This window comes from Sinocyclocheilus rhinocerous, unplaced genomic scaffold (genome assembly GCF_001515625.1).
Source record: "Sinocyclocheilus rhinocerous isolate Xijiao unplaced genomic scaffold, SAMN03320098_v1.1 scaffold1730, whole genome shotgun sequence".
In the NCBI taxonomy this organism is placed as follows: domain Eukaryota; kingdom Metazoa; phylum Chordata; class Actinopteri; order Cypriniformes; family Cyprinidae; genus Sinocyclocheilus; species Sinocyclocheilus rhinocerous.
Window position 1 is genome coordinate 606,324 of NW_015634043.1, and position 24,281 is coordinate 630,604.

The 24,281-nt window shown below is 37.7% G+C and overlaps 3 protein-coding genes and 1 pseudogene across 4 annotated transcripts in view; 1 reads left to right on the forward strand and 3 right to left on the reverse strand.

Annotated features, from left to right (window-relative positions):
* Nucleotides 1–693: 693 nt before the first annotated feature.
* On the reverse strand, nt 694–8,028 carry LOC107745333 (ribosome production factor 1). Its single transcript, XM_016559200.1, has 9 exons — nt 7,673–8,028; nt 7,303–7,359; nt 3,545–3,625; nt 3,362–3,457; nt 3,089–3,242; nt 2,868–2,950; nt 1,532–1,713; nt 1,063–1,189; nt 694–945 (listed from the first exon to the last, which is right to left on the reverse strand). Exons 1-9 carry the CDS (start codon nt 7,916–7,918, stop codon nt 904–906), a joined length of 1,068 nt encoding a protein of 355 aa, XP_016414686.1. The 5' UTR covers nt 7,919–8,028; the 3' UTR covers nt 694–903.
* Nucleotides 8,029–8,370: 342 nt separating this feature from the next.
* dnase2b (deoxyribonuclease II beta) lies at nt 8,371–11,614 on the reverse strand. Its single transcript, XM_016559215.1, has 6 exons — nt 11,485–11,614; nt 11,150–11,318; nt 10,874–10,952; nt 10,314–10,475; nt 10,016–10,213; nt 8,371–8,975 (listed from the first exon to the last, which is right to left on the reverse strand). Exons 1-6 carry the CDS (start codon nt 11,586–11,588, stop codon nt 8,641–8,643), a joined length of 1,047 nt encoding a protein of 348 aa, XP_016414701.1. The 5' UTR covers nt 11,589–11,614; the 3' UTR covers nt 8,371–8,640.
* A 4,621-nt stretch (nt 11,615–16,235) lies between these two features.
* Nucleotides 16,236–19,350, forward strand: LOC107745347 (uricase-like; annotated as a pseudogene).
* Nucleotides 19,351–19,837: 487 nt separating this feature from the next.
* LOC107745348 (sterile alpha motif domain-containing protein 13-like) overlaps nt 19,838–24,281 on the reverse strand; it is a 5,204-nt gene continuing 760 nt past the window's right edge. The window contains exons 2-5 of one of the 2 annotated variants that reach the window (XM_016559218.1): nt 23,945–24,102; nt 23,680–23,719; nt 22,497–22,608; nt 19,838–20,822 (exon numbers count right to left, since the gene is read on the reverse strand). In XM_016559218.1, coding sequence (XP_016414704.1) covers nt 20,679–20,822; nt 22,497–22,608; nt 23,680–23,717 — 294 coding nt within the window. In that variant the 5' untranslated portion in view covers nt 23,718–23,719; nt 23,945–24,102 and the 3' untranslated portion in view covers nt 19,838–20,678. Of the gene's footprint in view, nt 20,823–22,496; nt 22,609–23,679; nt 23,723–23,944; nt 24,103–24,281 lie in introns of both variants that reach the window. The other variant, XM_016559216.1, reaches the window with a different exon arrangement.

Consider the following 24,281-nt stretch of genomic DNA (forward strand, 5'->3'; position numbering starts at 1 on the left):
TAGGTGTTGCGGTAAAGACCTTGTGTTGCGGTAGAGACAAGTTCAAGGTGTACTGTATATTAAATTACAAATATTCAGTCTATATGTTTTCTGTTTCTTTTACTGTTGTTCTCTACAGTAGCCTGTTTTTGATTTCATGGCACTTTAACATTGTGTCCTTACTGACACAAGATGTCATTACCGCAGCTCTGCTTTATTTTTTCATATTTTCATTTGCAAAAAAAAAAATATTTTAACACTTAAGTTGAAACGATTTACACATTGAAATTGCAACATCTGTCATAAAAAGCTAAATATGTTATCTTTAGTGTGTATGGAAACAATTGACATCTAAGGTTACTGTCTAAATTTTATATGGCATAGAGAAAACCATGAAATCCCCTATTTTGTATATTATTTTTTAATATCAGTATTTACAAAACTGCACAAAATTTGAAAAGCTATTGAAATGTATTACATTTTTATAGAAATTAAAAAAAGAAAAATTTATATAATGAACGTTACTGTAACATTGTGGTAAGGACATTTTGTAAGAAGAGTTGAAAAACATAAAAAATAAACATGTTCCAGATTAAAATCTTAAAGAACAAGACATCAGTCTTTTTTTAACCTGAAATTTCACATAAACACTCACCACAAACCTGCCTCTTCCACCCATGTCTTTACTCAAATATTTAGAGAAAAAAAAACTTATGTATTTAACTTGATTTATTTGTCATGCCTTGACACACCAAGCCTCTTTGTGTCCAGTCTGGTTATAATATTCTTATGAACAAATGCTTAGCAGAAAATATAATACAGTAAAGACAAAGCTTGTGTTTCTACAACACTTTCTTTCCATAAGAGATTTTTAGATAATTAATGAAACGTCAACATGGCTGTCCTGTGTTTGAAGTCTGTCCCTTAAAGATGGAATTTTCTTCTGCTGGAGTCCATCTCATGGCGCTAAAACATTTAAAGGAGCAGTTAATGAAGTATGACTGACACATAAATTACTGACAAATAACAGCACATTCAAACAACCAATGCTCCTCACGAATGAGATTTAGATTTAGAACGCACCTTGTGAACCCACTCATATTCCCCAAACTTTGAGTCAAAGGTTCCTTTCTGTAAAGAGCGAAGTTTAAGAGTGAAGCGAGGTCCTAGCTCCTGTATCCCCACTTTCTTTTCATTCTTGAAGATGTACCTGTATGATATACATACGTTTATTCAGTCATGTAGAAATAGAAGTTCCTAATCTGTATATAATTTTTAACCTGTTAAAATGTAACAATGCAAAATATAAGGACCCTAATAGCAGTGTCAGACTTTTGGACTCTACTTGATATTCTGACTATGTCTCTGTTTTTACTACAATACATTCATACATCAGTTTTTAGAATCTACAGTGATCTGTAGATGAAAACATATTTGATCACAACAGGTACCATAAATTTACCTCTCCTTGAGACATTCACTACACTAACAAATCTTACATATACGTAAGCTTTCACAATTACACAGCCCTTTCAAATGAGAGAATATTTACCTGTGAAACCTGAAAAAAATGAAGTCTCTCTGATTGTGAAATGTGGCAACCTGACGGCCCACAAACTGTGGATCATGAGGAAACAGAGCAGCAAACAACCGGCCGATGGAGTGACCAAGTCTAGTAGAGAAGTTGTTAAGGATGACTTCTGGGACGTGTTCCGTTGGGTCCTTACCTCTTCTCTAGTGAGTAAAAACAGGAGTTGGCATTAAGCATTTTTGAGTTTCATCGTCCCAAGTTTTTATTTTTTAATGGGTTTTGGTAAAATGCCTGAAACAAGTTCTGTGATATTTTCACAATATTGTCACTTTTTATTCTACGACATGAAATGCATCAGCAATGGCCTCTTGTGATTTTTTTTTAAAGCACATCTTGAAAAAGGCAGTTGCTAATAAGTGGCTAAATAGTAGGGCTGGGACAATAAATCAATGCATCGCGAATCGAGTAATTATTCTGCAGATTTTCCGAATGCATCACGATTCTCTCTTCACATCACTATTCTGAGCTTAGTTTTTAACAGCAGATGGCACTGCGTGCTTTAGAAACAGCCATACTCTGTTTGCTTCCAATTCCTTACACACCACTTGAAACATAAAATAATCATTCAGTTCGAAAAAGTTGAAGTGAATTACAAGGGTGTTCACAGTGGGCTGTTTACATTATTTTCTTGTGTCATAAAAGCCAAGGTGAAAGTACATTTAACCACTTACATGACAAACACACAAGGGTTCTTCTTTGGGAGCATTTGAGTGTGCGGTTAAAAACTAGCCTAGTGCACCATCTGCTGGTAAAAACTAAGCTCAGAATCGATTCCGGAGAGAATCGTGATGCATTCCGCAAATCTCAGAATCGATCCACAAATCGTGATGCGTCGATTTATTGTCCCAGCCCTACTAAAGTATTAGAGGCTGTTAGGGAATTTAAATATCATCATGTTTAGCAGAAAAAAACTAATCTACTCACTAGTCTGCTTTACAGCCCTAATGTATTTATACTTGCGTTTTTAAAAACTATTCTAAGTCTGAAGCTTAGCAGCAGTGATGTTGAAGTCAAGTGGCCATGGTTCTTTATTTCCTAACCTTCGACTGCATTTAGGTTTCATTTTCATGATAAACAACAAAGCTTATTTTCTGCTATTATCCAAAACTCCAATTGGTTTTTTGTCAAGAGAAGCAGGGTTTGAACTACAGAAATATGTCATCCTTGCCGAACTCCATTGATATAATTAGTCAAAATGATTATGTGATTAAGTTGTATCGCACAACATGGACCATCAAAATTCACTGCATGACTAATTTCATTAAAAAAAAACACACACAAATAATATTTCACTAACCTTCATTTCCTTGCGAAGACGAACATTACTAACTTTGAAATGTGCAGTTGGCCCATCAGGAAGGTGACAGAGAACCAAACCATCTGTGATACTTTAAGTGAGGAAAAATCCTTCATGTAGCATTCAGTGACTGCTTCTCATGACCTAATTAAGACGACGATTCAACAAAATCTCACAGATCTAAAAACATGGTTATATACTGACGTCTGAGCAAAGGATACTTGGCACTTTTCTGTCCTCATTGATGACCATCACATAAGTGAAACCTCTAGATACACACTGTGGAATGACTCTCTTCAAAGCCAGACCTCTTCTGTAGTACACATGAGCGTGTGGGATCACTGTAGCCAGCTGCTCACAAAACCTCACGGTCCTCTGAAAACAAGCAGACATGAACCCATAAAAACAAAACACTTGAAGTATATATCCATTTTAAAATGCTCATCATGCATAACACGGGTGAAGTAGAAAACAGAACAGTAAACTGAACCCACTCCTCTGGGCCTGTCTGATGTGGTGATGAGAACTTTAGGATTTGTCAGCCGACTGAAGTAAGCAGAGAACTCATCGGTTCCTTCATCAAAAGCCACCTGGATTTCAAACAAATTAGTTCCAGGTTAGGTTCAAAATTGTACATGAGGTCTACTGAAGCAGTCAGCATAGGGTTCACAAATCACCTCCTCATCCTCTGGGTTGACTGTAGTTTCATCGTATATTCTCTGGTTTTCTATTGTCTTGGGAACTTCTTTTGGTGGAGCCTGAAAAAGAGAAAATATATGGACACACCAATAAAGAAAACAAAATAACCAAATTAAAAGAGACCGACAATTTTCTGATAATGACTTGCAACAAACTCTTTCATTTGCAACAAAATAACTGCAAATTTGATGCAACTGAGGTGGGCAATTAAAATGATACACTGGTAGAAATAGGAGTATTGTTTTGATTAAAGTAATGCTGTTGTTTTGTGCAAAAGAGATCGTATTTTTAACCCGAGTTGTGAACGAGTCCATGGTGTGAACTGAATGTGATAAGTCAAAAAGACCATGCATAGCAAGAATGCACCGGTCCTAATGATTACAGGGCAAAACAGACCGTTTCGAAAGCATAATTACGTTTTATCCTACTAGAATTGATGCCGACCATGCTTATCATATTCATAAGTGCAACAAGTCATTTGCATGTGAAAGTAGAAACACGTGCAAAACGTGCATGTTAACATTGCTCAGTACCGCCGCTCCCTATACGCAGAGTACGCAGTTTGCGTAGGGCACCATCCCAGTTGCTCAAAAAAAAAAAAAACTTTCGTTCTATATTAACATATGCATATAGATAAATACAAATGTAAACATGAACATATATACATAATTATAATTATATATAAATATATATTTTACGGTGAAGGCAGTAGTCAGTAGGCTACACGTGATGCTTCATTACCGTGCCCGCGCCGCCCTCACCTCATGTTTGCGGCTGACTGCAAATGATCATAATGGACATCTATGCCCGGAAAAAATAAAACATCAGCATTCCGGCGCCGAGAAAAGAAAAAGTAAAAAAGCCCAAGATGAAGCCCGTGCATCACTTTCAGGTATGTCCATAATCCTGTGAAACTTTTTTGGCTGTTGACGTTAATAACGTTTATTAACGTTAATTAATGTTTTAATTATCATATGATGAGCTCATTGACGACTTTGCCCCAGAAAAAGCAGTAGTAGCACTAGTGTGCCTAGTAGTGTGAAATTTGGAATGCTCGAGCAGATGATGTACATCAGTGTTGATTTTCGGAGTGTCTATTTACACTAAGTACAAATAGCCCGCCTTGTTGGCAGAAGTTATTTACACTAACTCTGCCCACTTACGTGTGATTGTAATAGTCAACACTACAAAAGACTACTAGCAACAGCTCCAGTGGCTTAGATGGTATAGTGTGTGCCATAGTTATTTGAATTAAAATTATAATTTAAACAAAACGTTATTTTTGCATACTGTTTTATAATTTACTACAATATTGAGGTACAGATAATTGCCACTATTTGCAATAAGTAGTATAAATAGCAGAAAATCCTGCTATTTTAATTATAGTGTAAATGGAATCTATAGCTATTTGCACTAGGTGTAAATAGCATATCGCTAAGAAAATGCTGCTATTTTCACTTAGTGTAAATAGAATCCATTGCTATTTGCACTTAGTGTAAATAGCTTCTATCGCTATTTACACTTAGTGAAAATAGCCACTGCTGTTGATTTTTTATTCAATTATTGTTTATTTTGATCATATTTAATCTTTGAAAATGTTTTATTTAATGTGTGTAATTTTAGTTTGTAATTTTTTTTTTTGCTGTAGAGCTACAATTGTAATTTGTAAATAATACAATTACAATTTATTTATTTATTTACTTATATTTTTTTCCTCATGAAATGTGTCTGTGGGTCCGACAATATCCTCCACGATGTCATCGCTCGTGGTCAGTTCACTCTTAGCATGTCGCGCCTAAAAAGCGTGGAAAACGCTAGGCGCGCCGCTCTTCTTTCCAAAGCGCTCTGTAGCTTGCGCTTCTGGAAAAAATGAGCGCGTTGTACCGCGTCGCTTCCATGAGCACGCGTCTACATTTGAAATCACGAACTTGAGCGCCCCAAACGACGCGACATGTGAACGGCCACTTAAGCAGTTATGAGCAGCAGGCTGTGTAATATGTGTGAACTCTTATTTTTGTTATCACTTAGATTATGGCCATTTGACTTATAGCAGTGTCCAGTGTTTCCCATACATTGAGTTATTTGTGGCGGCTCGTCACATTATCAAAACTGACTGCCACAAATAGATTTTCCAAAAGGCTTATACGTCGCTGAATAAACTGAGCAATGCACGTTTCAAAATTAAAATGCAGTGCAGGTGTTTTTATATGAATGTATCTTTGAAAGTAACCATACAGTATTTATTCACTTAGACTTTCCTTTTCAAACTCCACCTCCACTTCTGCATGCAATTTAATCGTACTGCATGATCACAAGAGAATCACTTTGAAAAATAAAATGACAAAACTGAAGTAAGCACACATACAGCAGAGTTAATCATGTTTTAGTTTCCTTCTCATTTCAGAGCTAGTCACCCCAGGTCAAACCGAAGTCTTTAAATCCCCATAACTCAAAACAGGAAATCGGATGACTTTCAAAGTGTATTTTCCATATACTGTATAATCAGCTTTATTTTTAACTAAATTTAAAATTATTGCTTCCCATTCACTACTGAATGGTTTCATACGTACCACAACTAAATTCTTAATTATCGTAATTTAATACTAAAATATATTAGCTTTTCACCAAATGGAATTGAGAATCTGAAGCGACAAGTATGTACTTCACAAGACATTTAATGCACAGTGGCAGAATAAATGTACTTACACATGCATTGCAATCTCCAGAAACAGTGAATGCTTTTTTACAGTGCATGCTACAAAAGTTTTTTTTTTCATAATACCTAAATAGTGTGCTTTATGTGGTGACACTTAAATTTACTAGTGGTGTGCAAGTCAATAAAGTCATTTAATTTGACTACATCACCCTGACAAACTACATCAACTGAAGTCATTTTTCTGGGTTACATCTAAGTACAAACAACAAAAGCAGTTTACCACCTTTTTTTTTTTCTCAGTGAGTATGATTTTGCGTTCCATCTTAGGATATTTACTGCCCCTCTGGCCACACCATTAAATATTCTCTGGAGGCACCATTGAATATAGATGCCATGTTATCATATATAGACCATGGAGAGGCCTCAGAGGCAAAGAAAACATTCTTTTAAAAATAGAAAAGCCTCACTGCATGCATTAAAAAAAAAAAGTCAAGCAGATGTAATAGAAAAACTCAATTTAATAATTTATTGTACAATGAAACATTTTTACCATGACGTGGTTTAAAAAAGAAAAGACCATCATTTTTTGGAATTCCTTTACTATAAAAAAAATGTTTAAGACCATATAGACCATAATATTATTATAATACAAGATTTTACTTCAAAAAGAAATTGTTTTCGCAGAGAAACTGTGATATAGATTTACTTGGTCTCATAAAGTGATAGTTCACCCAAAACTGAAAATTCTGTCATCATTTACTTACCGTCATCATCACCCTGTATGAGTTTCTTTCTTCTGCTGAACACAAAAGATGATATTTTGAAGTATGCTGGTCACCAAACAGTTGCTGGTCTCCTTATTGACTTCCATAGTATGGAACAAAGTACTATGAAAGTTAACAGGGGCCATACACTGTCTGGTTAGTCATATTCTTCGGCAGAAGAAAGAAACTCAGGTTTGGAAGGTTGAGTAAATGAGGACAATTTCATTTTGGGTGAACTATCCCCTTAATATAGTTTACTGAGTATCAAGATTTATGAGAGCCAGTCTGATTACAGATGGTGTGAAACCAAACATACCTGATCTCCAAGAGCTTTTCTCTCTTTTTTCTTTTTCTTTTTCAGTTCCAACTTTTGCTGAAAGACATAATCGACAGCTTTAACAATTTGGAAAATGTATGTTGCAGAGTTGCACCTTTAATTATTAAAGGCTGTGTATCAAATTTTAGCGAGCTACAGTACATTCCTAAAACAGGTGTTTAAAATAATTGTTTTTAAGTGATATAATTCAGTTTTTTGACACCAAATGCGCATTTGGTCATCATTGACACGTCTTGTGATGCCCATATTGCTGTCTATCCTGGCAGCTCGCTAGGTTTTGAAACACAGCCAAATTATGCGTTCGTGAGCGCTGCAATACGTGTGTGTATATGTGTTAGTGAGAGGTCACCTTTCTTTTCTCCTCCTTGAGTTTCAGGAACATCGCATGTCTGCGCTGCTTGTTTTTGATCTCAGACACGCTGAATGTGGGAGGAAAACAAGGTCCCGACACGGATTTCTTTTCTGTTTCTTCACCCTCCGCCTGATCCATCTCTTGCACCGGAGCTTCGTCGGGTTTTACCTTTCGCTTTACTTTCTTCGTTTTTCCCCTTTTCTTAGAAACACTTTCTGAAGTTGTTGCCTCGTTAGAATCCATTTTCTGCCGCTTCTGTGTGCTTCACGTGTGTGTGTGTGTGTGTGTGTGTGTGTGTGATACACTACTTCCGGTCGAACTGGAAGTTCCTGCTGCCACGTGTCATGTTTAGCGTCCTCTAACGGAGAGGCAGGCGACTGATCAAAGAACGAATTTTGTAATAATAATAACATTTTTAAGGTATTTAATTCATTCATCTTTTTTTTTATTTCACTAATTTCACAAGTAACTACAAAGAAATGGCAAACAACACACTGAATTAAACGTGAATTTACGTGCAGTAGAAAAACTGAAAATAAATGTGGTGTTAAACACTCCAGTGATAAATATTTCTTTACAGTGTTGCCTACAATGGAAGTCAATGATAAAAAAAAACTGTTTGGTTGCCAACATTATTCAAAGTATTTTCTTTTGTGTTTTGCAGAACATATTAACATATACGGGTTTGGAATGACATGTCTCAAAGGTTCAAAACAAAATAAAACAATGTTAAAACTCGGTTTAAAAAATGAAACTGTTATTCTTTTGTTGATAGTTTGGATGCCCACCACAATCATCAGCCTGAATTTACCATTGTGTGTGTGTGTGTGTTTTGTTTCTGTTATGTTTATCAATTTGTATATTTGCATCTGGGCTTAGGCTAAAACTGGTGTAACCAGGGTTTTCAACAGTGGTTAATGCATGCTCCAAAGTCTGGAGCTTGTTCAGTGTACTGAAGGTATTTTTCAGCAGTGTTTATACCCAGCCATGGCCTGACGGAAAGCTTTATAAATGACTGAGCTTTGAGAACATATCAGCCCACCACCTCTGCCAGCCTGGCCACTGTCTCTGTTCAAGTCCCCCAGACATGTCCACTGGTCTTTGAATGCATAAGACACACACCACTTTGAATGATCCTCATAGCTTCTGAACATCTGCGGTCCTGGGAGACAAACGCTGTCAATGTTCATCACGTGCCGGGGAAGAGAGCAGTTCGAGGGGAGCCGATGTGCCTGGTGCAGCCATGACTCCACCAGCAGATCTGCCCCCAATGCTTGAGCCACCCAACCGGTGTAAATATCTGTAGAGGAGTTATACTCTTATTAACCTATAACTCTGTTTCATGTTAAAGGAATAGTTTACCTGAAACTGTTTAACCAAAAATCCTCTCATCACTTACTCACTTTTAAGTTTTGCGGAACACCGAACATCTGCGGTCCTGGGAGACAAACGCTGTCAATGTTCATCACATGCCGGGGAAGAGAGCAGTTTGAGGGGAGCCGATGTGCCTGGTGCAGCCATGACTCCACCAGCAGATCTGCCCCCAATGCTTGAGCCACCCAACCGGTGTAAATATCTGTAGAGGAGTTATACTCTTATTAACCTATAACTCTGTTTCATGTTAAAGGAATAGTTTACCTGAAACTGTTTAACCAAAAATCCTCTCATCACTTACTCACTTTTAAGTTTTGCGGAACACAAAAACCACAACATTTTGAAGACTGTCTATTCTCCTTTGCAATTACAATGAATAAGGACTGACACGACTTGTTTGCCGTTTACCAAGCCTCCTGAAGCAGATACAGCTTTGGAAAAAAACAAACATAAAATGATAAAAACTTTCTTTCTTTCTTTCTTCGAAAGCAACTGGTGCTTGTTTGAGGAAAGAAACTCGCAGTCCTCATTTATTGCTTTTGCATAGAAAAATAATCTCATGATTTCTAGTTTTGTGTTTCACAGAAGGAAAATCAAATGCGATTAATCATTTGGGGGAATTATGGGGATTAAATTATGACGGAACAATGATAAAATCACATTATAGATCCCTAGGTTTTAGCCTACTGTATCATGATGGGAATAGTAAGAAATAATACATAACATACTATGTAACATTGTAATAATATATTGTCTAGTGTTGTGTCTTGAAAAAGACAGTTCATATTATATAATGGTCATACAGTGGTATGTGAAAAACATGTAGGGACTGAACTTGAGTCTTGCACGCTTGCATGGTTACATAACCAATGTAAATAGTACTTTGGCATAATGCAATGTCAATAAACTGCTGTAGGACCATCAGCCTGAATATATAGAAGAGTTTTTGAACTTGAGAGCACTCACCATCCACATAGTTGTGTGATTTGGCAAAACTGAAAAAAGTTTGTCCTCGAACTGATTTCAGCTTCTGCAGACTTCTTCTGTTTTTAATGGCAGGTGTCTTATCATCACAAATTTGTGCCATGACTGCAATGTCTGGGCGAAATGCCATAGGGACAGAGCAGTTATACATACGTGGATTAAGATATGCTAACTGCCATGCTGTTAAAAGAGAGGAATACTTATTTTAGACAGTGAGCAATAAATTATACCACACTTTAAATCAAACATATCCTATATAATAAGAATTGCATGTGCTCACATATTTGAGGGAACTGTGTATAGTTGTATGTAATACAGAGCAGAGTCTGGCCGTAGTATTTTCCTGTAGATGGGTAACTGTAATTTCTCTCTGGAAATGGAGGGAAATGAGGAACACTGTGTGTGAGCCAAAATCCCTGAGAGTGGTCAAACATCAGCACGCCTGCAAAAAATCATATACATGACAATCCAGTTACCTCATACAGTTGGATACAATATTTACAAGTTTCAAATCTTGTTTATTTAATGTATCAATTGGTTTTGAGGGTATGCGAAGAGCAAGAATAAGCCAATTCATTTACTGCAATAATGCCCACTTGCTTCACAGCCAAGTTAAAGAGAGAGAGAGAGAGAGCGAGAGAGAGAGAGAAACTTGTCCTAAACCATTTATGCCATTTTTTTCACAAGCATGACTTATTAGGCATCACCTTTGTGCCATAACTTTGAATACTAAAAGTGAAAGGACAGTATTAAGTGAACAACAAAATCTAAAATTGTTGTTGGAATCTGTAAATCTGTGTATACGTTGTATATACTGTACATTGTCACACATAAATGTACCTTTTGTATGTCCATACTTGCTTGGGTACTTCAGTTCTGGTGGAGCGTCATTGTAAAGCATATAGACTGAGCCGTTGGACTGAAAAATGAAAGATCAGTCATCTATGTTCAGTGACAGTACAGTGTTATTGATGCACACTACAGTATAACATCTGTAAAAAAAATTGGAAAGATTTGAAGTGTCTTTTAATTAACTTTTGTAACGGTCCTAAACATTGTGGGAACTGTTACAGTAATATATATTAGTAATATATTAGTATTCAAAGAGCATCTTACTGTATATCTGGAGTAAAGCTGTGTCAGTGTTCTACCTAAAGCTCCTTTACTGCTGTTGACTGTATGTTTACTCATCTGAAAATCCATGACGGATGGATCCAGATACATGTAATCCACTCCACTTCCCTTAACTTCCATCTTGTAAATGGGAAGTTTGTAAATAATGAACCTTTTAAAAGAATATGTGAGAGTTACAATACTACAAAACATTGAATAATATGATGCACATAACAGTTTACAGTGCATACAATAGCTATAAGATTGATTTCAACAACAACTGTCAAACATGTTTTCATAAACTAATCCTAAACCCGAAAGCAAAGATTTCATCCTACCAGTCAACAGGCTGACCATCCTCATTTAAACAGGATATCACTGCCTCTGAGAAACTGATAAAAAACAACAATATATACACAGAGAGTCGAAACAACATTAACATCTCTGATCGCTGAATAAAACATCTGTATTTCCTGCTTAAATGAAAACAGAGAGAGACGCTTTATATCATATTCCAAGCTGAGAAGTCAAAATAGCTGCTCTAATGTCAAAAAGAGGAAGTTTGTCTTATGACCGACATCATGCAGCTGTAATCTAGTGACAGAGAAGCGGCCTGAATATAGCAGGGACTGGGGAAATGAAAATCTGGTTGTTTAAAAATCTAGAATTTTCCCCTAAAACCTGTAAAAGTCGGTAAATTAAGTAATATGAGTGATGATGTTACAATCTACCCCACTACCAGCGTAAATTCATTATTTATGAATAAACTCTGTAAAGTCTAACATATGAAATAAGAGTCTTAAGAATGTAATTTTTTAAAATGAAACTTAAAAAAAAAACGTTAAATAAATATATTTATTCTATATTAGATATAATATAAAAACTACTATAAAATCTATATATTTTGTTTGGCTCTTCAGTTCTGGTGGAACATCACTGTAAAGCATATAGACTGAGCTGTTGGACTGAAAAGTGAAAGTACTGTAATCTGCAGCAACATTAAATATATAGCTCACACTCGAGGAGGAAAGTTGATTTATTGGTGCAGTTGCCATATGGCCAAAGAAGAAATTCTGATAATGTAAATCAAGATCTTTATAACAGTACAGCATACTGCTTCCATAAAATGCATAGAAATATTAGTTGTCACTCTATATATCCCAATAATATGACTAAGATAATATTTAAATGCTTAGTTTTATGGTCAACATAGTTTTTGTGGTGGGCAAAACATATAATGCAGTGCAATAAAATGATAATTTAGAGATAAACAAATGTTTAAAAAATAAAGTACTCGGTTACTAACGTAACCTCGGTTCCCTGAGATATTGGAACGAGTACTGCGTCTTGCTTAAGACGCTATGGGGAAAACTCCTTTTTCTCAGATGACTGAAGCCTTTTCAATAACGCAGTGTAACTGTGTAATAGCGGAGCTGCACGAGCCTATGGCAATGAAGCCCGCCACAGCCCCCCAGAATGGGCGGGGCCATCTGGCTATATAAGCAGGCATAGGATCCTCAGGTTACTTCGACTGAAGCGACGACTGAGTCGTGCAGCTACATAGCACGGCCAGCAACCGATGTTACGTTAGTAACGGAGTACGTTCTCTATTGATACTTCACTCGTACTGCATCTTGCTTAAGACGCTATGGGGAACCAGTACAATCCCGCCATGCTATGCTAGAGGAACGACAATACTTGAACTTGCCTTAAGCACCAGAAAGGGGCCCAGAGGGACCAAGTATTTTGCAGGAAAAGGAGGCAATAGGGCCAAACTCCTAGAGGTCAGCTCGGCCTTGAGTAATCGTCCCAAGATAATTTTTGTACAGCCTCGGAACTCAGTGAGGGCCAAAAGCGTACAGGAAGAAGGCTAACGCCAGAAAACACTTGTTTGTCATATGACAAGAGTGAGCCCGTTATGCAGAAAGGACCCGGACCTGTAAGGCCGGGATGTCCAGATTATAAAACCTGGTAAATGTGGATGGCGAGCCCCAGGCGGCCCCCGCACAAATCTCTGCAATAGACACACCGCTAGACTCTTACTCCCATGGGGCATTGTAGGCCGAAAGAAGAGTACGCTAGCGCAATAGCGTCAATTATCCATTTGGAAAGTCTCTGCTTCGTGACCGAGACCCCTTGGTGCGTCCACCGAAGCATACAAAGAGCTGTTCCGTCTGCCTGAACGGGGCGGAGCGCTCAATATAAAATCTCAACACCCTGGCAGGGCAAAGTAAATTCAACTCTTGGTCTTGCTCCGAAGGAGGAAGCGCCAATAGAGTTATTACCTGTGCTCTGAATGGAGTAGAAAGCACTTTAGGTATGTAACCATGCCTTGGCTTCAGGACGACCTTGGAGTCACCGGGCCCAAATTCGAGGCAGGTGGGGCTCACAGAGAGTACCTGCAGATCTCCCATACGCTTTACCAATGCTAATGCCAGTAGCAGAGTGGTTTTTAGTGTCAGGGAACGAAGGTCAACGGACTGTAGCGAATCAAAGGGAGGGCTCTTCAGAGCCCTCAACACCGTGGGCAGATCCCATGTAGGGACGGTGATGGGGCGAGGCGGGGTGGGCCTCCTAGCCCCCATCAAAAACCGAGCAACTAGGTTGTTCTTGCCCACCGATTGGCCAGCTATAGGAGCATGAGAGGCTGCTACATAGACCTTGAGCGTGGAAGGGGAACGCCCTTATCCAACATCTCTTGTAGAAATGACAATATCAGAGATATGTCGCAGGAAATTGGGTCTGCTGTACACCAGGCGGAGAAGCCAGACCATTTAAGGGCATAGAGTCGTCTTGTAGATGGTGCCCTAGCCTGAGAGATTGTATTTAGCATGCTCTCGGAGAGGTCCGCAGGCTCCCATCGAGAGGCCAAAGGTGCAGAGCCCACAGCTCTGGCTGGGGGTCCCATATTGTTCCGTTCACCTGAGAGAGGAGGTCCCGTCCCCGGGGTTGCAGAGAGCAGCCGAGACAGCTCTGCGAACCAGTGTTGGTTCCTCCAGAGCGGGGCCACTAACAGAACCCTGTGCTTCCGTTTCCTGATTCTCCCTGGTTTAGCCTGCTCGGCACATGCGTTGCTCTCAGTGAATGCAAGTTGAGCTGAGCCTATTCCAAGAGGCTCTCTACCAGAATGAAGAGGCGCTTCGAGAAGAGACTGCCTTGGCGATTTATATAGGACACCACCGTCATGCTGTCCGAACGGACTAAGACGTGGTGTCCCCTCAGGTCTGGCAGAAAGGTGCGAAGGCCCAAACATACTGCCAGTATTTCCAGGCAGTTGATGTGAAGCCGACCCTCCTCTTTTGACCAGTGGCCGAAAGCCGGTTTGCCGTCGCACAGCGCTCCTCAACCTGTGTTGGAAGCGTCTATCGAGACCACCTTCCTTCTGCAGGTTCCATCCACTGAGGGTCTTTCCAAGGGGCCAGAGCTGCCACGCAGGCCTGGCCCACCTTGACACAAAGGCGTCTGAGACACCAGGCGTGGGGCGGAACACACGGTTTCAGCCAGTACTGAAGGGGCCACATGCGAAGCAGGCCCAACTGAAGTACTGGAGACGCGGAGGCCATGAGGCCCAGCATCTTTTGAAACGCCTTGAGAGGGCGAGAGGCTCCAATTTTGAATGAGGCCGTGAGCTGCTGAATGGCCAGTGCACGTTCTGGTGCGACTACCGCCCTCATTTCACCCTCACACAACCGATGTGAGGGCGGGCGAAGAAGAGGCACGTAAGCGGGCCGAGTAGGGGGCGCACCAAGATCTGGTGATCTCGTCATGGACCTCAGGGAAGAATGGTGAAGCCTGTTGACAAGGGGCCTGACGGCACCCCGGCAAGAACCATTCATCCAGGCAGCTGCGGGTGGGTTCCTCAGGAGGAGACCACTCCAAACCCAGCTCCTCCACAGCTTTAGACAGGACGCGGAACAGTTTGGCATCCATGCCTGTGCTGGCTGCGCTGGGCTGTGCAGATGGCAGGGGGGCGGGGTCGTTGGACAAGCCTGACAGTTCCTCCGCATCTGAAGCTGCCAGAGACATGCTGTCGTCCATGTCATCGCACTTGCTCCCACCAAATGGGACCAGATCGCTCGCAGCCTCAGAGGGACGCTGGTCCGGGTGAGCGAAGAGGACGGGAGAAACCTCTCTATGAGGAGAGAGTGAGGTACGCGGGGGCTCAGCCGGTGTGGGCTCACTTGTCTCCGAGCGCCGAGTTCCTCTGCCCCACTGCTTTTTCCTCACAGGTTTCTGGGAGGAAGGAAGCAGGAGGGCGTGAGGGACAGAGTCGCTTTCTGAAAAGAAAGCTAACCGTGTGCGTAGAGAGGCAAGACTCATATCCTCGCAATGAGGACATTCCGTCTCAGTGAGTGCAGTTTCAGCGTGGGCGGTGCCCAAGCATGAAACACACTCGCAGTGTTTGTCAGCGGCGTGCAGGAGCGACAATAACAGCGCGGCTTTTGTAACAATGCAGAGAAAATTTGCTCTAATAGAGAAATCGCCGGATGGCAGCAGGGGACCGGAAGACAGGAAGCAGGAAGGGGTCTAGATCCGCTGCGAGGCTTGTTCACGGCGAAGGCTTCGAGTCTCGTAGAGCGACGCGTTATTGAAAAGGCTTCAGTCATCGGAGAAAATGGAGTTTTCCCATTGCGTCTTAAGCAAGACGCAGTACGAGTGAAGCATCGATAGGGAACTTCATGTATCAAATTTGCTCCAATTAAACATGATTTTTCTTTAAAAAAAAGTATTGATTATGAAGTATAAGTTTCATCCCAGTAAGTGTTTGTCTTAAAATATTACTAACAATATAAATGTTATTCTTATGTTTACTTAAGAATAATCAGTGATGATTTCACAGCAAATGCTTGAAATGCAATAGTTTAATATATCGTTGTCCCGGTGAATGTTTGCTCTTTGAATGAATAATACAATATGCGCAAGACACCTAAACTGAGAGTCCTCAAAACCTTTATGTGGCAGACATTAGTAGAGAGGAGAGGTGGCTTGTTTTGGAGGGCTTTCAGCAAATCAAAATCTCTGTAGAGGTTTATGGAGGTGGGGTAGATCATTGATCATTTGGACCCAAAACATCAAAACTGGTATGTGACACCACCTCCTCAGCAAAACCCTTTGCTCCCTCCAAAACCTCCTCCAACCACAGTTGCAGTCAGTAACTCCAGTTACAGTCATGGCCACTACCTCAAATCAGGTAAAGAAATTTGTTTTTCATTCATACTGTATGTGTGTGGATGCATACCAGCCTCTTTAAAAAATCCATTTGAACTGCAATATTATTTAATAACATGTCTCATGTAGAATGTGGAGTTTGTGAGAACAGGCTATGGGAAGAATACGGTTAAAGTTTTTCACATTCGCCGTGAAGGGATTCATCACCATATTACTGAGCTGATTGCAGACGTTCAGTTAACCCTGAAGACTACTTGACAGGAGACAACTCTGATATCATCCCCACTGACACCATCAAAAACACTGTCCACGCTCTCGCCAAACTAAAAGGAGTAGGTCCTTTTATTCATTTAGTTTAGCCCCTGCACCTTACTTATTTTACCTACAGTATATTCATAATTGTCTTCCCCAAATATAAATGAAAGCAAACAAAAATTACATTGTAAACATAATTTTTGTTACATAATATGGTACTTCATGTTATAAATTAGCCTAGAAGTCAAATATTTAATATAACTACCACAGTTCAAGTAGAAACAGCTACATATGCATTTTTAGAGTGATTGCCAACCAACATTACTTTAGATAATCAACAAGAATGTCTAATGTATTCTATGAAATGATTATTAAATGAAGTTAAGTCATCTTGCAATTAAACAGTTAATGTTTTGTTAAATTAAGCCATGATGGTATGCCTCAAAGCACAGAATATTTCTTGTCTTGCAGATTAAGACCATTGAGGGCTTTGCCCTGGATATCTGCAAACATTTCCTAACAGCGTTCAGTCATGTCACAAGAGTGAGGGTCAACATTGATGAAGTTCCCTGGAAAAGGCTGGAAAAGGTGTTGTGTTACCACTAAAGCAGAATATATACAGTGACTCCCAAAAAGTATGTACATTTGTATTAATATTTAGTCATTTAGTAAAACAATTAGGAATGAGGAACATCACAAGTAATTTATTATACAAAAGCCAACAATACCCACGGTACTGCAAGAGATCCAAAGCTAGAGAAGATCAGAAAAGTTTATAAAATAAATAAATAACTAATTATAATTATTATTATTATTTTAAAAGTGCCTTTAAAAAGAAGTGTCTAGCTGGGCTGACCAGGAGTTCTGTGTTTGCAAAGATAAGCTGAAGGTGGCATCCCTTCACCCAGGCCAAAATGCCTGAATCGCAAGCAGAAATACAATCTGAGATAGTGCCAGATAGTGCAGATAGTGCCAGGTTGGAATGACATCTGTATATCATCTGTGTAGCACTGATGGGAATAGCTGTTTACTTTTATTATTGGGTTGAGTGAGGTGGTCTATGCCGAGAAGAGAAGGGGACCAATAACTGAACCCTGAGGCACCCCATGGGATAGCTGATAACTCTGGTGCTAGGACTAGCCAACTTAGGCCTAAATGGATCTGACTTCAAACATCCACTAAAAATCACCTTGACACCAGTCACTGAAAGATAAATGAATAAAAATAAAATAAAAATAAATAAATAAAATAATATTTTTTTTAAAATAAAAATAAAAAATAAATAAAAAACAACAACAACAGAAAAGCATGCTCTAGCATTGAATTATTTGCAGATGCCATTTTGTTTGATAAATGTTTAAATTATATAATTGATTTTTATTAAATACATTACATTTTATTAACTACACTATAATACTTATTGACTAGCATCATATAGCTGATTAACACGCATTTAATACCCAAAATATTATTAATATATGTTTAACAGAATGGAGTCGAGCACACACATGCTTTCATCCATTGTCCAGAGGCCAGGCACTTCTGTGAGGTAGAACAACATTTGAGTAGTGAGTAAAAATGAGATTCTGAACTAGTGATGGTAGTCTGAAAGTATTAAGGGGAAAGTATATTCTTGCTTTATTTCAGCAAATATATATATATTTTTTATCAGTGACTCCAGTGGTTCACAGCGGTATAAAAGATATGAAGGTACTGAAGACTACTCAGTCTGGATTTGAAGGCTTCCTACGGGACCGTTTCACCACTCTGACAGATGCAAAGGACAGATTCTTCTGCACTTCTGTTTATGCAAGATGGCGCTACAACACTCATGTGAATGTGGCATTTGATGCTGCACGGTAAATGCAAAACATTTAGACATTCTATAGCACATGATATGTTATATGTTCTATTACATGCTGTACTGTGTATTATAGCTTACTGTAATGACAATTTCCTTGTAGGAAAACTGTTAAGGACACCATCATTCAGACGTTTGCAGGACCCTACGATCGTGGGGAATACTCTCCTTCTGTTCAGAAAACTCTGTATGAAACACAAGTTCTGGTGCTTGACAGAATTCCGCAGGTAACTTAAACCGATTTCAGTTTTGTGTGACTTGACATTTACATTCAGTCATTAGATTTTAGTTATAGTGTTTGGTTTATTGCTTTATGTTACTCATTTATAAGTATACTTGAAAGTAAATGTAAAAAAACATAAGTCTCGTCATCACTTTGATCCCGTAGGTTGAAGAAATTGAGATAATTATGCCGAATCAGCATTACTTTGTCATTGACATGACAAAGATTGGACTCTCAAACAAGGATGAGGTGAGTGACAGAAATCCATTGGAAAACTTTGGAAAAAAGTGTCAGTCAAACAGAGGTTATCAGTTCAGATCGGTCTGAATATACTTCTCTATTGACAAAGGACAAAGTCTAGAGTTTTCAGGCTCTGACAAAATCAGGACTTGTGAGACTGCTACTCTTAAAATGACTTTATTGCCAAACTTTTACAAACCACACACACAGGAGAAGGATGTTTTGCTATCCCAACTTAGAGATGATAAAGTAATGATGTTGCTTTGATTGTATTTATATTTTAAATTCACGTCACAATATGTTGCTGTGCTTTCATTTCAGGTTTATCTTCCCCTTGATAATCCATCAGGAAACATCACAGGCACTGTACGCAGAAAACCACGGGCCAAAATGTAAAGAAAAAGAAATACAACATTCACAAACCAGACATCTTATAAATAAACCCTGTAAAAGCAATCTCAAGTTAGGCATGATTATCTGTCTAAACATTCAACAAACTTAATTTATAACTTAGAAACATGTATTTTTTGTGTAATCACACAAGTAAAATAAAAAATAGAAAACTGTTGAAATGAAAACATCATTCTCATCTCGGATAAATATATTAATAAATATAGTCCAAAAATGTGTAAGTGTTCATCTTTATAACTTCTTTGTTTGAATTCATTTATAATAGATTTTAAAAATGTAGATTTTAATAAAATTTCAGTTTGTTTGGAGTTGAAAGGTGTTTACAGCAGTGTTTTTGGAGTAAACACAACACAATTAAAATCATCATTAACATTAAAGAACAATTAGCTTCATCACCTTACTATAATAAGGAATCAAGTTTAGAAAAAAAAAAGAAAACTGAATCAGATAAACATGCATGTAACATCTGGGATTTCATTGTTTAAGGAGATTGGTTTTAAGTGGAAAATTGATTATTACATTTAATGATCCATTTTTTAGATATTAATCAAATACCACATACACACAAAAGGAAGGAAGTCACACAGCACTGTAATGAGGACCAGGATGTGGATTTTTTTAGCAGTCTGAAAAAGCACCATTTATTGCAGTCTACACTCACTTTTGTTTCATCTTTTAAAACACCCTGTATCCCCAACCGCTGTAGATTTACAGTGTTGTGCTGGCTTTCAAAAACAGCAATTCACCAATTCATCGGGAATCACATTGTTAGTTACAGAATGAAATAAATAAACTGAATTTATAGCAGCACAAAGCTCTGTCATTCTGACAGGATTCCTGCAAACAAAGCCCTAATGCGTTGAGCCTTTATAGCTGTAAACCACAGCAAATACATCATTTTCAGACATTTGATCATTTGTGCTGTTACTTTATCTCAACACACTTTTTATCTATTAAAAACCAGAAAAACAAAAAGGAAAAATAAACATCAACAAACCGATAAAAATCACAACTGCGGCGGCAACCTCCCTCTCATTTCCGTTCAAAAGCACTTCATGCGTTACACAGAAACATCTTCAAGAATAGTGTTTCAATTTTAGTTCAAGCCATTTTTCATCACAGATCCCGTTATTAAACTTAAAAGCAATAATGATTTATGTACAAGCACACAAAGTGAAGGTAAAATCTGAATGAACATGTTAAACGTAGGTAAACTAAAAACAGTAAATATACCTGTACAGCAGAATGAGACCTTAAAAGCAATAAATTCACCATGTTTATTTATTAAGATGCATAAAATGTATTAGTTCTGCGTGCAGTTACCCTGCGCCCCTGCTGTGATTGTCTTCCATGCGTCCATGTGGCTGCAGCAGCTATGAGACATTACCTTTTAAGTGCTGGGTTTGGAGAGGCTTGACGTGATACTCATAGATCTTCAGTGCAGGACCCAGTTTTATTGACAGTCCGGTCAGAACGTCATTTCGAGTCATTAATAAAAGGGATTTGCCATCGATTTCCTGTCGGGGAAAGTTGAGCAAAAAAGACACAGGAGATAAATAATAAAATGATATTATCTATTGATAACATGATTGTCTTATAAAATGATGAAGCGCTGCTCCACTGATCAGATAAATGAGAGATAAACATGAAAAAGGCATTTAGTTATAGTTATATAGTTTAAAGGGGTCATATGATGCTGCTAAAAAGAACATTATTTTGTGTATTTGGTGTAATGAAATGTGTTTATGCGGTTTAAAGTAAAAAAAAAAATTTTCCACATACTGTACATTATTGTTTCTCCTCTATGCCCCGCCTTTCTGAAACGCGTCGATTTTTACAAAACTAATCGGTCTGAAAAGCGAGGTGTGCTCTGATTAGCCAGCTATCCAGTGAGGAAAAATTGAAATCGCATCATATGACCCCTTTAATATTCCAGATCTAAAGTATATCATACATAATAAAGATTAGCTCAACAAATAATTAATTGCCTCAAAAATGTAAATACAAACCATGTTATTACTGTACATTCTTTTTGTTGAGAACTGGGGGTCAGACCTTTCGAGAAATGTTTGGGAGAAATGCAAGGATAAAATGTCACTGCATTTCTAATGGTTGGAAAAATAATGACTTATTTCGTTCAGTCAAGAATGTTTTGTAAATTGTCTATTGCTTTTTCTGTTATGAACATTTATTCATTTAGACGTTTTCTCCAAAGTGACTTAAATGAAGGATGCATTCATCTGGTCACAGGTGACAATAAGGATGTTTATAATTGTATTAAAGTTTATACATACACTAAAAGTTAAAAGTTTGGGATCAGTAAGACTTGTAATGTTTTTTAAAGAAGTCTCTTATGCTCATCAAGGCTGTATTTATTTGATCAAAAATACAGAAAAAACAGTAATCTTGCTAAATGTTATTACAATATAAAATAATGGTTTCTATTTTAATATCCTTTAAAATATAATTTATTTTTGTGATGCAAAGCTGAATTTCCATCATCATTACTCCAGTATAAAGTGTCACATGATCCTTCAGAAATCATTCTAACATGCTGATTTATTATTAGAATTATCGATGTTGTCAGCAGTTGAGCTGCCAAATATTTTTTTGGAAACTTTTGGATACTTTTTTTCAGGATTCTTTGATGAATAAAAAGTTAAAAAGAACAGCATTTATTCAAAATAGAAATCTTTTCTAACAATATAAATCTTTGCTATCACTTCTTATCAATTTAACACATCCTTGCTGAATAAAAGTATTAATTTCTTTAAAAAAAAGAAAGAATAAAAATTTACTGACCCCAAACTTTTGAATGGTAGTGTATATTGTTAGAAAAGATTTCTATTTTAAATAAATGCTCTTCTTTTTAACTTTTTATTCATGAAAGAATCCTGAAAAAAAGTATCACAGGTTCCAAAAAAATATTATGCAGCACAACAGTTTCCAGCACTGAAAATATATCAGCATATTGGAATAAATTAGATTTTAATGTATATTAAAATAGAAAAACGTTATTTTACAACATCATAATAATATTTCACAATATTAATTTTTTTCCCCGTATTTTTGATCAAACAAATGCAGCCTTGATGAGCATAAAAAACTCTGAATCTGGTTAGTATGTAGAAATATATAAAAAAAAAAAGGTGCAGCAAATAAGATTTAGGAATATGACAACAAATTCCTACCTGATCCTGGAAAGCGTTGGCTTGCTCCTCAAACCCTGTAGCTTTAAAATAATTGACCACATCAGCTACGGCCCAGTGGGCTGGATCAGAAAGCTGCCCATTCTCCACAGAACTGTTAGGGACAGAAAAAGTTTTCACTGATGCATTAGCATAATTCCACCCAAAAATTATTTACTCAATCTCATGTTGTTCCAAACCCATAAGACTATCTCCGGAAAACAATTGAAGATATTTTTAATGAAATCTGAGAGATTTCTTCTCCCTCCATTAGAACTCTGACACTTCAAAACGTGCATACAGACATCATAAAATAAATCCATATAAATCAAGCAGTTTGAATCGACATGAGGGAGAGTAATCTTCACTTTAGGGTGAACCAACTCTTTAAATCTACTGTAAAATACCACTAAAATAGGTGTCCAGAGAAATCACACTGTCTATGTAACAGCACACAAGAATATGGGAGTTTTTTCTTTTAGCCGAGAAGACACTGTTTTTCAGTGTGGTTGCCATGACTGTCTTTCTCGTGAAATAACTGAGAGGCCTTAAAGGGTTAGTTCACCCATAAATTACTCACCCTCAAGTCATCCTAGGTGTATATGACTTTCTTCTTTCAGACGAATCCAGTCGGAGTTATATTAAAAATTGTCTTTGATCTTTCAAGCTGTTTCATGGCACTCAGCGGGTGTTGCATGCATCAGTCCAAAAGAAGTTAAATAAAAAGCACCCATCCACATTCTTCAGCCAGTGTGGAGCATATTTATTTAAATGTGATGTTTTTTTTTTTCTCAAGAATTGTTTTATACAAACAGAAAATGAATTATTTCCAAAAATAGTCCATTAAATGGGAACAAGAAATTAAAAATCTTTAAAATTCCTCATTGTTTTAATTTCTACAATGGAAGCAACAGCAGCTTGGCTAAATAAATGGATTGAGAAGGTAAGTTCTACTTTTCTGAGTCAGAGCCAGTGATGAAAATGATATTTCTGGCCTTGTGATGAAATGGGCCTGCTAGTTTTGACTGAGTACAGTCGAAATCACTTCATGCGTAACATGAAAGAGTAAAAAGTACAGCAACAACATAAAATTAAGATGTCAAGACATTACTAAATGTTTCTCACTCAAACTCAATTGTTAAACACTTGGACTCAACTCAAACCCAATATTACTTTATACACCTACCTTTTGGTGTCCACTGATCCATTTTCCTTGGTTTCCATGATTGCTGGATGAATAAAAAAAAAAAAAAAAAGGTTTAATACATGCAATTATAGTCTTATCATCACTGTTGTAGTTTAAGAAATACTACAGTATGGGAAATGCATTACTAAAATTCAATAAACTGTGTCATGTTTAAGCAAATTCTAAATAATTTCTTGAGGTGCATAACAGAGGCTCTGTTTTTATATGAACAATAATAATCTTATTAATCTGATTTATTGCTCACCTGTATGTCAGAGAGGTGAGACTGCTCTATTCCATTAGATGTGTCGAGTTGTTTCCTCATGTCCTGCTCATGTCCTCCTCATCAGTCTCCTGCGGTGCAAAGCTGCCCCATCTTCCAGAAATCCACACAAGTTTATGAATAAACTTAGAGAATTGATTCTGCAAAATAATAAAAGATCTGAGCAATCAAAAAGATGATAAACCGGAAAGTTTAGGACCACAAAACAGACAAGAGAGAAATGTTAAACATGCGAAACTGTTAAATGCATTGTAAACACTAAGGTTATCTGTCAAAAAATAAAAATAAATAAATATATAAACATATATATATATATATA